At 35.7% G+C, this 13205-nt stretch overlaps 1 protein-coding gene across 1 annotated transcript; it reads right to left on the reverse strand.

Annotated features, from left to right (window-relative positions):
- LOC113779355 (protein TPR3-like) lies at positions 1–5989 on the reverse strand. The gene is made up of 22 exons (XM_027324921.1): positions 5908–5989; positions 5604–5783; positions 5400–5513; positions 5156–5314; positions 4832–4940; positions 4621–4735; positions 4469–4536; positions 4140–4290; positions 3869–3978; positions 3704–3773; positions 3534–3610; positions 3365–3460; positions 3184–3279; positions 2942–3069; positions 2636–2870; positions 2355–2519; positions 2219–2281; positions 1932–2060; positions 982–1089; positions 604–783; positions 192–320; positions 1–111 (listed from the first exon to the last, which is right to left on the reverse strand). Exons 1-22 carry the CDS (start codon positions 5982–5984, stop codon positions 1–3), a joined length of 2670 nt encoding a protein of 889 aa, XP_027180722.1. The 5' UTR covers positions 5985–5989.
- Between the last annotated feature and the right edge of the window lie 7216 nt (positions 5990–13205).

Raw genomic sequence — 13205 nt, forward strand, 5'->3', positions numbered from 1 at the left:
TTATGTCAAACTGACCTGGGTATCTACTCCAGAAGAGACCAGTACTTTCAATGTAGTGGAGAAGGCTAACCCAGTAATCCTTTTAGAGTGTCCATTAAGCTTGTTTATGGCCTGCAAAGGGAAAAACAATTTGACCACATATACTAATTTTCAGTTGAAAAATCTTCCCATGGATGAACTGAATGATATACCTCATTCCGACGCAAATTGTAGATCACTATGGTTGAATCATCCATGCCAATAGCTGCTATGTTGTTATCTGGCGGATAGAAAGCCATACAGGAAGCCGCAGGTGGAGACCGCAGGCAACTTCTCATTCTCTGCAATTATATTTAGAAAAATTCAGACTAAGATGTTGTAATCATTAGAAATGGTGCAATAGCCAATAGCCAATAGCCAAAAGTATACTGGAATTCCTCCAAGGATTTATTTCTGCAAACAATCAAGAATGTGGCATCATTCAAATTTATTTATAGCTGCCATTTAGACCCTAGATTATTGATAAAGAAGCTCTCATATTTTCTCGAGTTATTAGTAATTAGTCTAGAGTTTAAACTACAAAAATCTTGAGCATTTCCTAAAGCAGCTAAGTTCAATGGTTACCTTAAATGTCATTGTGTTGAACAAAGACACCATTTTTCCTGATGCTGATAGGAGATAAGAGTCATTCTTGGATAATGCAAAGCAGGGTGATATCGATTCAAAGTTATTGTCAGCAAGGTCATTGATCATTAGGAATGCTTTCCTTGGTTGCAATGATTGAGGGGCATGATTTGTGGTTGCCTGAAGCAATGAACACATTTCTTAATAAAAGAACATGTAACAGTTGATCTTTGGCAAATTTTATTCCTCACTGTCTTAAGGGTAAGCAAGGGTAGTATCATGACCTCAAAGCAAGCAATTATAATTTCTTGTGGAGTTAAGTAAGAATCAGATAGAGATGCTGAATATAAAGAAGCCATTACGCATCTAATTACCTACCTGGAAGAAGTTAAATTCATTTTCCAACCATCTCCAGAGAAGATGAATGCCATCTGCTGCTAAAGCCAATATTCCATTACATGCATTTGTATATGCTAACCTGCATATCTGCAAGTGTTGTATGGGAAGCTAATCGTTAACTTTTGGGGCTTCGACTCTTCAAGAAGAAAAAGGAAAACAGGAAATGCAAAAATCCTAAATTTAAAGGAATTATACCAAGGGAAAATACTGTGGTGAATAAAACCAAATACACATAATATTTGTGTAGATAATAATTCCCATTTTTACACATTGTCAAATCATACGGGAGCCACAATGCAGCAGTGCTGCATGTTTTGCAGTTGAAATTGACTCAATTCAGTTATATCTCATCATAGCTCCATGTAGTGAATCTGCCAGAGCACAATTCAAAGTCTGAATTGGAAAAGAACAAATTTAAGATTGTACAAAATTTTGACCTTTCAATTATCTGTGGAATAAAAGTAATCAAGGAAGGCAAGATTTTTTTTGATGCACGAACTTCTAAAACTACAAATTTTATGGGACATTGGATGCACCGTTTCAGTTAGCACTAAGGGTGGAGCGGAGCGGAGTAATGCATATTCTGGAATAAGTATTGATTTTGAATGACACTCGCAAAACTTCTTTCTGATTTTGCCATGTCATAATGATTACAGAAGGCATTGCCCAGTATGGCACTCTTGAACCTGAGAATGTTAACCAATTGTCAACATGGAAACCATGCCAATCCTGTCATGAAGTTTGTAAAATTTGAGACAGGAAGATTCAGAAGCAAAGACAGAACCAGAAGTAGAAGCCTAAAGAAAGAGTTATTTAGAAATTAAAGAAAACCAATCAATCTTATATCAAATCATGATGGTGAGGCTGTTCATGCTATTTCTTATTCTAGACAATTCTTCAAGGAAGACTAGTACATGACATAAACATACCTTGTTTGTCTTGACTTCAGAAGGAAGCCTCAAGGATTTGCAGAATGAAACTTGAAGAATTTTTGAACATTTTTGACTGTTCAGGGCCTTACTCAGCTCCAAAGGTACTTGAGGTTTCATTTTTGCTTCCTGTTGCAAATCATTCAACTCTTGTTATCAGCTTGGGTGGAGTACTTAATTCTATCATATGCTAGGTGCTTCGCAAAAGAAAGATAAATTTGAGTTTCCTTCATCAGAAGACTTGATGCAGAATGAACATTTAAAGAAACATTCACAGGCGTACACACCATTGGGACGCTTTTATCCTGAACTGTAACTCCTGGAGAAGTTGGACTGGGCCCAATGCCGAGCTGCACAGTATTACAACCAATAAGCAGAATGTACTTTTCTTGCAAAATGTAGAAACAAATTTTAATTTCTGACCTTTTGCAATGATTCAGATAGATACCCAGTAGAATCAAAAGATTTAAACTTTGATTTCTGGAGCAATTGACAGCCAACATCATTTGCCAAGATTTTGATCTTATTTTCGTCAGCAAAAGTGGCCAGGAGACTGCCTTGCTTGTTGAAGCAAACATAAGGGGTTTCCTTAAAAATAGAGAAGCAGCCAGAAAAGTAAATCAAAGCTCCTACATATCAATGATATCTGAAAAATAAAAACACAATTAACTACATAAGACTCCAAACATGAATAAAGCTCATACTGGTAACCCTCCATCTGCATCGACAACGTTTAAAACTTGAGCATTGTCCATGTCCCAAACTTTGATTAGGTGTTCATCACCTGCCACCAAAAACTGGTTTCTGCTTGTGCTGAATTGGACTACACCGGCCGAAGGTTTGCTGAGTCCATGGTAGAACCTAGTTATATAACCTTCAGTCTCGTTCCATTCTACCATGAATGATTCTCCATCCTTATTTGTCCCACATGAAAAGAGCCTGAGACGGTTTCAAAAATACAGTCAGGTGAACAATTTGACTAAAAACAGTGTATGGTTCAAGGAGGTTACCTTTTACCATCAGCACCATAAGCCATTCTCATGCAAGAATTACCAGGTGCATCATATGCTACTCTTGCTCCCATATTTTCAAATAACCATGCTTTAATCTCACCATTTGTTGATGTGGAAAGTAGGAGCTGTTGCATGTTAAGCAACACAAAATTAACTAAATCAACAGAAAAGATAAGTAAAATTTGATAACAAAGGGAGAAATAAAGCGAGTCTTGACATTATAAGGTGGAACCCCATACATGGATATCCTCTTTGACATGGGGGCATATTGAGTAAACCGGAGCACTATGGCCTTCAAATGTATAGTGTTTGGATCCACTCTTAGTATCCCATACCTTGAATTAACAATCATAACCAATTTGTTATAAATCATGCATGGTACAATTTTAACAATTAACTACTTATGGAGAGTATATCTACCCGAATGGACATGTCATCCCCACAGGTTATGACAAGAAGTTGATGATGAGGCAAAGAGAATGCGAGATCATTTACAGCACCCACATGAGCATCAATCTGGCAAGTCAAAGTCATTATCAGAAGCCAAATTACATTAAAGCTTTTAGCTGAATATATAAGAGACATCTACCTCCAGTTGTTTCTCAGCGTAATTAGCATTAACATGATAGGAATACAACTGCACGATGTTTTTGGAGTACGCAACACCTGTTTATGGAGTCATTCAAATTCAGGAATTCAATAGAACACTGGACTCAAAATGGGCAGATATAGAAATTAGTTCCTATCCTGTCCACTTACCAAAGACTGATCCATCTGGGCTCCATAATACACGATTAACTGACATATGTGGATCTTTATCTAGATCATTCTAGTGATGAAAGAACAAGATTCCGGATCAGAATCTTAAGCTCACACCAAAATGAATGATAATATGTGCAAATAATGATCCTAGGGTCATTTTACCAGTAACAACATTGAGATGGCCTCTCTGTTCCAAATCATAAACGCATTTCCAAACAACTTTACTTCAGAAGAGATATCCCACACTTCCACATCCCCAATACAATTTCCAACTGGGAAACAAAGCAGTACATATAAGTTCTGGTGGAACAGATGCATCAGAGCAGAGAAAACACTTTCAATAATAAAAGTTTATATGTACGAATGAACCTAATAGAGTAGAATCTTTAGCAGGATGAAAGTCCATGCTAAAAGTTTATATGTACGAATGAACCTAATAGAGTAGAATCTTTAGCAGGATGAAAGTCCATGCTGCTTGGGGAGGAATTCATGTTCATGCAACGCTCAACAGTATTGGGGAAGTCAGCAGGAAGCCTAAATTTTAAATGTTGCCTTTGCATGGGAATACTTCTCTGTGGCACCATCTGTATTAGCGCAAATACAAAAAAGGAAAAAAATCGTGATGACTAAATGTATAATGATAGCAAAGATGGCAAAGAAAGTATATCATATTCCAAGTTCTCGAAAGTTTGATGGAAGGAGGTGTCCAGCAATATTTATTGATGACAATGATAGCCAGAATACTCTAAAAAAATTAATCACCTTATGTAGCAACGTGCTGCGACTTATTTGGGATGCATTACCAGAACCTTTAACACCTTCCATTGTCACTGAGAGAAGATAACAATTGTCAAGCAGAAAATTGTCTAAGTATCTGGAACCAATTAAACTGAGACAATGAACGTAAAGCATACCTGGGTTTGTATGATGTCCAAGGCTGTGAGTTCCCACATATATTCTAGATTCAGATGGGCAAACAATGGACTTTCCAGATAATGTTGTTAGTGATGCTGACAGCGCTTGAGAGGGCTGAAAGGGGAAAAAACAGACCATAACACATGAAGCTTACAAGAAGTGACCACAGAATATGATGAATGCAATTTCAGTCTTCAAATGGAGAGTTACCAATGGGTTTTGCCCCTTGGGTTCACCAGAACACTTATGGTCAAAAAAGAGGGTTTGAATTTGAGGTTCTGACTGAGGATACGTACATTGTATATGCTGCCAGTTCAAGCTGTATGTTTAAATGAAATTGCATCATTCAATAAATCAAAGCACATAAAAGAATTGAATAGATATTTCAAAATACTGAAAACAGAATCAATTCAGATGTGCTTTTCGAAAACTGGACACGGTAAATAACTGCTAACACAAAAGAAGGGCATAGAAAGCAAAACCACAAATGCAACAGCCAAGTATCAAAGGAACACCGAACAAGAAGGTGATCACCTCTGGTTGATTAGGCGGCGAAGTCTTGAATTCTCAATTTGGGGACTCTCTAGCTTTCTGTGAAAATGGGGATTTGCTTCAACAAGAAGTCTAATTTCATCCATTATTTGCCTTCTAGCAGAGATGGCATCCCCATATGAGGAAAGGGAGTGATGGTTCCTGGTGTTTTCAGAGGTGGTTAGTGCTTATCACAGATATTTTACCACAGGCACAAGTCAGAATACCATCAAAATCAAGTCCAAACCTGAAGTCATCCATCGTCAGCAGCAAAGTCATTTCCTTGTACAACTCTGCATTTGATGGGGCGAAGATTTTCAGATCTTTCAAGAGGATGTCTACAGCCAGGGCTACGTCATCCCTGTAAAGCCAATACATGTATTTGTACCAATGACATCAATTATACTCTGCATAAACAGTTTAGACAAAATTTCAGAAATGATGACCATACTTATCCAGCGCCTCAAAGAACTTCTGCTTTCTAATTTCAAAATACATCTTTACTGAATACTGGTTATCTTCGACTGCAGTGAAACCTGATATATATGTCTCTGCTTCATCCCATTTACCATTTATCACCAGCTCTTCTAGATAATTCATATCAAAGAAAAAACCAGTCTCCTGCTCCAGCCTATTCAATGTATATATTTACAAAATAAAGAACTTGAACAGAAATTGAATAGTTGAATTCCGTAATCGTAATGTAATTTAGAAACTGAGATTCGATGCTAAAATTGAAACTCCAGAAAACTCACATGTGAGCAGTTTTCTGGAGTTTTTCTTCATGACAAAACTGTCGGATCAAAAAGAGAAGGTCTTTACTGAGGGACATTGCCAACTTCCCTGAATTCTCCTTCAAAACCTTGCAGTTAAAAAAAAAAATTCACACACACACAAACAGACAGCAGGCTCTGTAAAAAAGCTGTAGATGTAGGTAAGCAAATGCAAAAGTGGACACACTCACCAGAAGTAATGAACAAAAGAAGGAATTCACAGAAATGGAGCAATCATACAAATGGAGATTAGGATTGCTAAACTTCTACCAAAATTGTTAAGAATCATAAGGGGAATTACTTTGTTGGAGAGATATCAAAAGGCAAAGAAGAATTGGCCGCCTTCCTCCAATCCAGAGCGGTCCTATGTACAAACCGAACTTCACATCTACTTCAATACTATCAATGGAAAAGCATTGACGCAGAGGAACTTATGCATTGAGTTTGCGTACAGCATTTGAAGAAATTAGTAAAATGGGACAAAAAGGAGCAAAAATAAATCAATGCAATCCAACAAAGAAAAGGTCTAAAAGTTCAGTAGATTACAAAATCAGGCATTAAATACAGAAACCCGTATACTGCTACAATAAACAAGTAACCACCTTGGATTCTCAAAATTCCGGAAAGCGAAAATGGAAAAAGAAATTGAATTCTAGCAACTGAAATCAATGCAGTGGTGGTGGAATACATATTAATGAGACTAATATTAAAGAATCAACGAAAGATTTGGTGTCAATGGAAAAAGATTATTGATCAAAGCCAGAAAAATTTGTCTAATTTGGTATCAAAATTTCTCGATTAGCCCCGAATTAGGATGTCCGTTGCAATGAAAGGTAAAGTAGCAGCAAAAGGCACTTTAAAAAAACTCAGGTGATGAATGCGCAAAGAAAACTCGATAATTGAGAAGGACCCCATCCTCGATCCAAGAAAATGAACTCCACAAAATTACCATATAACTTGGTATAAAAAAGAAAATAAAAATGTGAATTGTACATGTACATTCTGGACTTCTACTCGTCACTTGTGAGAGCATTCGCTGTAGTGTAAAATCGACAGAGGCATGAAATGAAAGCGACTTGTCCGAGGATAGACAGGCATATCTTCCTTTGACTTATCAGGTGTTTTTTTAGTGTATAAGTGCGAGGCCTTATCATGCCACGTAGATCTTTTAAGGCCACGCGTTGACCACTCTCATTCTCCTTGATGTCGGTGAGTTTGTCCAATTAAATAAGTGCATTCACCTTTTGGTTGACAGTGGTATAAATTTAATGCGTTGCTGATTCCGACGAGAAGATTATTAGCAGTATTTTTACTGAATTTTTAAATTTTAAGGCCAATTTCAGCGAAAACTCTTACGTTCAATTTCGTTTGAGACAAATTTCAAATTTAAGTCTTTTGATTTAAACTTGAGCCTGAAACTTCAAAAGCCCAAAAACTCTATTTATTTTGTGAGTTAAGCCCAAAAACCCAAAAAATAAATTAATAATTATCCTAACATTATAATTCAAAATGAATAACATTTTTCTTTATTGTTTATTATTTCTTTCCTCAAGAATAAACAATTAATTGAGAAGTATTTGATACTAATATATATTATGCGAGTAATAAATTTATAAATCATTACTTCAGATAAATGTGCGAGCGTAACAGATTTAAGTATAAATATAATGTTGAATATTCAAAATCCAATATTATTTATTTTGTATAGATTTTTGAAATTATTTCAGTTTTTAGTGAAAATAAAATACAAAATTTGATATTTTTTAATGAGAGTGGAAGCATCACAAGGATCAGTATAAACATAAGGAGTGAATTTTTACATTTATAAGTTTGAACGTTGACTTTTGTAGGGAAAAATTTATATGAAATGACATCAACTATGAGCTATTTATTTGTTTGGACAGCAATTTATTTGGCCAAATATATTTGCTTACATCATCATTACAATTTTCAATATACCTTTTTACCTTCCCAATTATCTTTTTATCTTACATACATCACATCACAAAAAATGCTACAGTAAAAATATCTCAAATAATTTACAATCCAAACAGAAAACATGGTTATTATGTACACGACTATAATTTCTTACATAACGACATAACGTTGTGTGCTTACAATATGAGATTTTACAAATACAATAAGGTTCTAAGGATGAGGTTGAGTGTTACATACCTATCAGGATTATCAATGAATTGGGTGGGATAAGAATATGTGTAGTAGCGGAATCAGGATCTATATTTAGCAGGGGCATCATTATACACCTAAAATGATGTTATTATGTAAAGAAAATTTTGATTAAAAATAAATTTTATATTATGAGTTTTCTGCATTTCGAAAGGAACCAGGCTACTCTTTAATAGCTTTTGAAAAATTCGTATGGTAGGAGAGATGTCCAAAAAAAAAATGATTATTTAAGGAGGTAATATAAAAAGAATGGAAATTTCTTATAACATAGGGGGCAATATAAAGGGAAAAAGATATTTTCTAAAATTGAAGAGGCGCAATTATAATCAAAACATAAAAATGTGTAAAAGTTTCAAGACTGTTCTTTCAATTTTACAAAGTTAAGGGGGTACAATTACCCACCTACACAAGGGTATTATTTGAAATATTATTTGAAATAAGTACTGTAGCACTTTTTGTGATGTGATGTATGTGAGATAAAAAGGTAATTGGGAAGATAAAAAGCTGTATTGAAAATTGTAATGATGATGTCAGCAAATATATTTGACCAAATGATCTGCTGTCCAAACAAAAATGTGTTAATTTTTGAGGATGTTTATTAATTGCTAACTTGTGTATTTTGTTAGTAAAATACTATTGAACCATTCAATGATTTAAATTTTTGTATCAGATTGTATGCACAGCCAACTCCTGCTAGTTATACATATATGATTTAGTTACTAGATCTATCTGAATATCGAATTAAAAGTATTTCGAAACATGGTACATTTCCGATGGACTATGAGCAAAAGCAATAAATTCAATTTGTGATACACAAATGTCAAGATTGGTGGCAATCAATTCATTTTGAACTTTTATTTTTTGTTATATGATAACATGATAATCAACTTGTTATAAGTGGATATCGTATTAAAATTATTTTTTAATTATTGAGTCGATATCAAACCAAAGATTAATAATGCCGACAACAAGTTCAAGATAATTAAATAAGTACTAGTAACTGAAATAAAAAACAATTAATTCTTTTACTTTATATATCCAAGGAGTAAAATATGTTAGGAAACATGAATAATGCACGTACAGATTTTCATCTATATTATTTTGAAAATTTAATGAATTGTCAATTTGATATAGATGACTGTTTTATCCTTTTTGTACTTACCAAGGAGTAAACCAAAGAGTAAGAATGTCTTGGTGTTATTTGATCTAAGGATGAAATTAAATGTATGTAGAAAACAACATTCTTAAAAAAGAAAAAGAAAGAAAATTCTAAAAGGTCCTAAAGTCCACTAGTTCCTCCCAAGTACCAACCCAGAGAAAATTCATCGCGTAAACTAGAATTTTATCACAATCCAAATCAACTATTTGACAAGTTCAGTAGTTGGTCTTCGACCAATAAATATAATCCAAATAAAATTGTTTTTTTTTTAGGGTTTCCCGCAGGGAATGGACCCCGCAGACCAATCCCCTGTCCCTCGCAATTTGCTGGCAGCGAGACTCGAATCAGGGACAACACCCCATCTTCAGCAGCCCATGCCACCAGACCAAGCCCCGGGGGCTCCAAATAAAATTGTTGAACCCACTAATTTGACATTAAATTACAATCTAAATAAGATTGTGGCCATTATTTGTTCAATTGACAATATTATTTCATTGGCCAAAGACTAACCACTAGATTTGCATAGTAGACCCTGTTTGGCAAATAAGTTTTTTAGATGTTTGTCTAAAACTTTACTGTAACTTATTGTAGAAGTTGTAGAAAAATTTTTAAAGTGTGTCAATTTTTGGATATTTTAAAGTGTATAGTTTAAAAATTTTGAAATTTTTTTTAAGATTACTGTAACTAAAGTTATTAAAAAACTTATAGTAGACAAATTTGGCTAAAACTTGCTTGCCAAACAAGGCCGTAGTTGGTCTAGACCCTAATAAAACTTTTCGAATAAAACAAGATGACTTTTCCAAAAAGTTGACTTCCATGAAAGCCCATTGATATCTTTCAGAAATTCTTGAATGTTGGGCTTAGACCTTCACAGAACCAATAGAATGGAATATCAAACATCCACTTAGGCCTAGTTTGAGAGTTTAGGAGGGAAGAGAAATAAAAGAAAGGATAGGCTATGAAATAAAAGAAATGATTAGGGATGGCAACGGGCGGGATTGGGGCGGGGATGGGGGCAACGGGGCGGGATTGGGGCGGGGACCTCCCCCCCGCCCCGCTGCCTGCAAACTCCCCCCCGCCCCCCCCCCCCCCCGCCCCGCCCCGCTTCCCCACGGGGGCACCCGCGGGGTTAATAAAATTTTATTATAGTTAAATTTTAATAAATAATCAAGTACTAAAATATCAACACATCATCAAATTATTATTCATTTTAATTTTACAATTGAAACTCATAAATACAATCAAACAAAAATTATTTGAATACAATCCAACATGATGAAATAAATACAACTAAAATAGTTAAGTTTTCACTTTTGGTACAAATACAATTAGGCCTGTCAACGGGCCGGGTCCGGGCCGGAATGCATATATCCGGACCCGGACCCGTTATACTAGATTAGTTCCGGATTCGACCCGAATACCCGACGGGTCTTCTAATCTGTCACCGAACCCGTACCCGACGGGTCCCGAATCCGGGCCGGGTCTACCCGGCAAAAAGGTGCAGTCCACTCCGCCAACGCCCTCTCCCGCAAGCACCTCCGCTCCCAGATCTGCGACAACTGTGCCTCCGAGCCCGTCTCCGTCCGCTGCGCCACCGACAACCTCGCCCTCTACCAGGACTGCGACTGGGATGCCCACGCCACCTCTGCCGTCTCCGCCGCCCACGATCGCATCCCTCTTGACCCCTTTTCTGGCTGCCCTTCTGCCCTTGAGCTTGCCTCCGCTTGGGGTCTCGAACTTCAGGATAAAAAGCCCTCCCAACCCCCCAATTGGTTTGACGTGGCTCCCGCTGCCCCTACTGCAGGTGGGTTTCTGGACTCGTCCTGGACGCTGCCCAAGGAAGTTTCTGTTTCCCCTTCGGTTCTGTTGCAGGACTTGATGGTCCCCACTGATAATAACAATCCTTCTTCTGCTGTTATCTTTTCCAATTGCGGCCCCGATTTGATGAAGAAGCATACTTCCCCTAGCTGTGGGAAGCAGAGGCTGGTGATTATGAAGCAGTTGATGGGGTTGCTTGAGAGGGATACGTGGGTATTAGACTATTAGGGATTTAGGGTTGAACAAAATTGGGTATATATTTTTAATTATTAATTAATTAAAAAACGGGTTCGGGTCCTATACGGGTCGGAACGGCATATTCCGTATCCTACCCGCAAATCTATTAGGTTAAACGGGTCCGGGTCCGGGTCCGGGTCTCGGAACTATATGCCTACCCGTACCCGTCAAATATTGGCGGGTCCGGGCCGGGTCCGGGTCCAGACCCGGACCTTTGACAGCCCTAAATACAATCACTAATTCATTATTGTGTTTGTGCTTTTTTTTTGAGAAAAAAGTGTTATTTTATTAAGTGTAATTAGAAATTTAAGTATAAATGTATTAGTAAATTTAGTATAACTAATTAATAAATTCTATTAGTAGAAATGTCTAATTATTCGTATAATTGATAATATCAATTATATTACATATACTAATATACATTATATAATACATCTAACTAATACTATCATTATCATAAGTTTATAACTAATTAAATTACATATTATATATAATTATATATTTTTTTTTTTTTTTGGGTGGCGGGGCGGGGGATGGGGCGGGGGTATACTCCCCCGCCCCCGCCCCGTTTCTAAACTGGGGGTAAAAATTCCCCCCCGCCCCGAGGGCCCCCCGCGGGCACCCGCCCCCATTGCCATTCCTAGAAATGATGTTGATTGGGAAATTAGGGGGTAAAAAGGAATTTTCTAACTCATTGCTAATTATGATGTTATTATTTAATATTTCATAGGTAAAGTTGGCATTTTAAGAAAGTTCATAAAGCTTAGTTGAAGTTTCCTTCCATTTTCTTCAATTTTGAAGAGAAAATTTTTGTAACTGGTCTATCTTCCATTTTATTTTCTTTTCTTCCTACTTAAAACTAGTAGTCGCAATTCCTAAAATGACACGTAAACACAAATTACACAACATTGAAAAAATCTAAATGAAACACGGTACGATACGAAATAATTTATGCCAAGAATGGATCGACACAAACACGACACGTAATCAGAATAGGTTGTAATGGATCAACCCGTGGGTTGACACGATTAACCTATTTTTCACATGTTAATAATTTTGAAGAAATGCTATTTGCTTCCTTCCTAATATTACACCAAAAATAAATTATTTTATGTTAAATTTTAAAGTGTAAGAACTAAAATAATATAATTAACTTCTTATACAAATAAATAAACAACAAGTAAATTCAGACTCTACAAATTCACATATGCAACTTTTATAATTTTAATTTTTCACCTCATTCGTTCATTATTCTTATTTTCTCAAATTGATGAACATAGATAGCCTCTATGATTTTAATTTTTCACTTTCGGCCTTCATTCTTCATTGCTCAAATAGATCAATACTTGCATTTGGATCAAATATTGCTTATATTTTCCTCTTTTCTTTGTGATTAAATATCTTTTATAGGTAAACTTTAACACTACACCACAAATTTTCTATTGTATTTGTCAAATTTTTTTTTGAATTTTCTTGTTTATATTACTCTTCTATTGCATTGTTTTTGCTATCTTTTTCTTTCTAAAGTTTTTCTTTTTTTGTGAAAAAAACAAAATAGACTTTTTTTTGGATTTTGTTAATGAGATAATAATACATTCAAAACTTATATCAGTAAAATTCAATGAAAAGTTATAATCAAAAGAGATTAAGAGAACACCGCATAATTTCTTGAAAGAGAACCATGTTTTATTTTTTGACGATATTTTATCTATAATTTTCATATAAAAAGTTAAATAGATCAAGAATTAATCTTTCCTACACTGACAGTGTATACACTATCAGCGTTGGATGAATGACAACTATGTAAAATTTGAATTTGAAATTTATTTTTTGCACACATGTCATGAATCGAACGGTGATAGTGTATCCACTGTCAGTG

The sequence above is a fragment of the Coffea eugenioides genome, chromosome 8 (assembly GCF_003713205.1).
Source record: "Coffea eugenioides isolate CCC68of chromosome 8, Ceug_1.0, whole genome shotgun sequence".
Taxonomy (NCBI): Eukaryota; Viridiplantae; Streptophyta; class Magnoliopsida; order Gentianales; family Rubiaceae; genus Coffea; species Coffea eugenioides.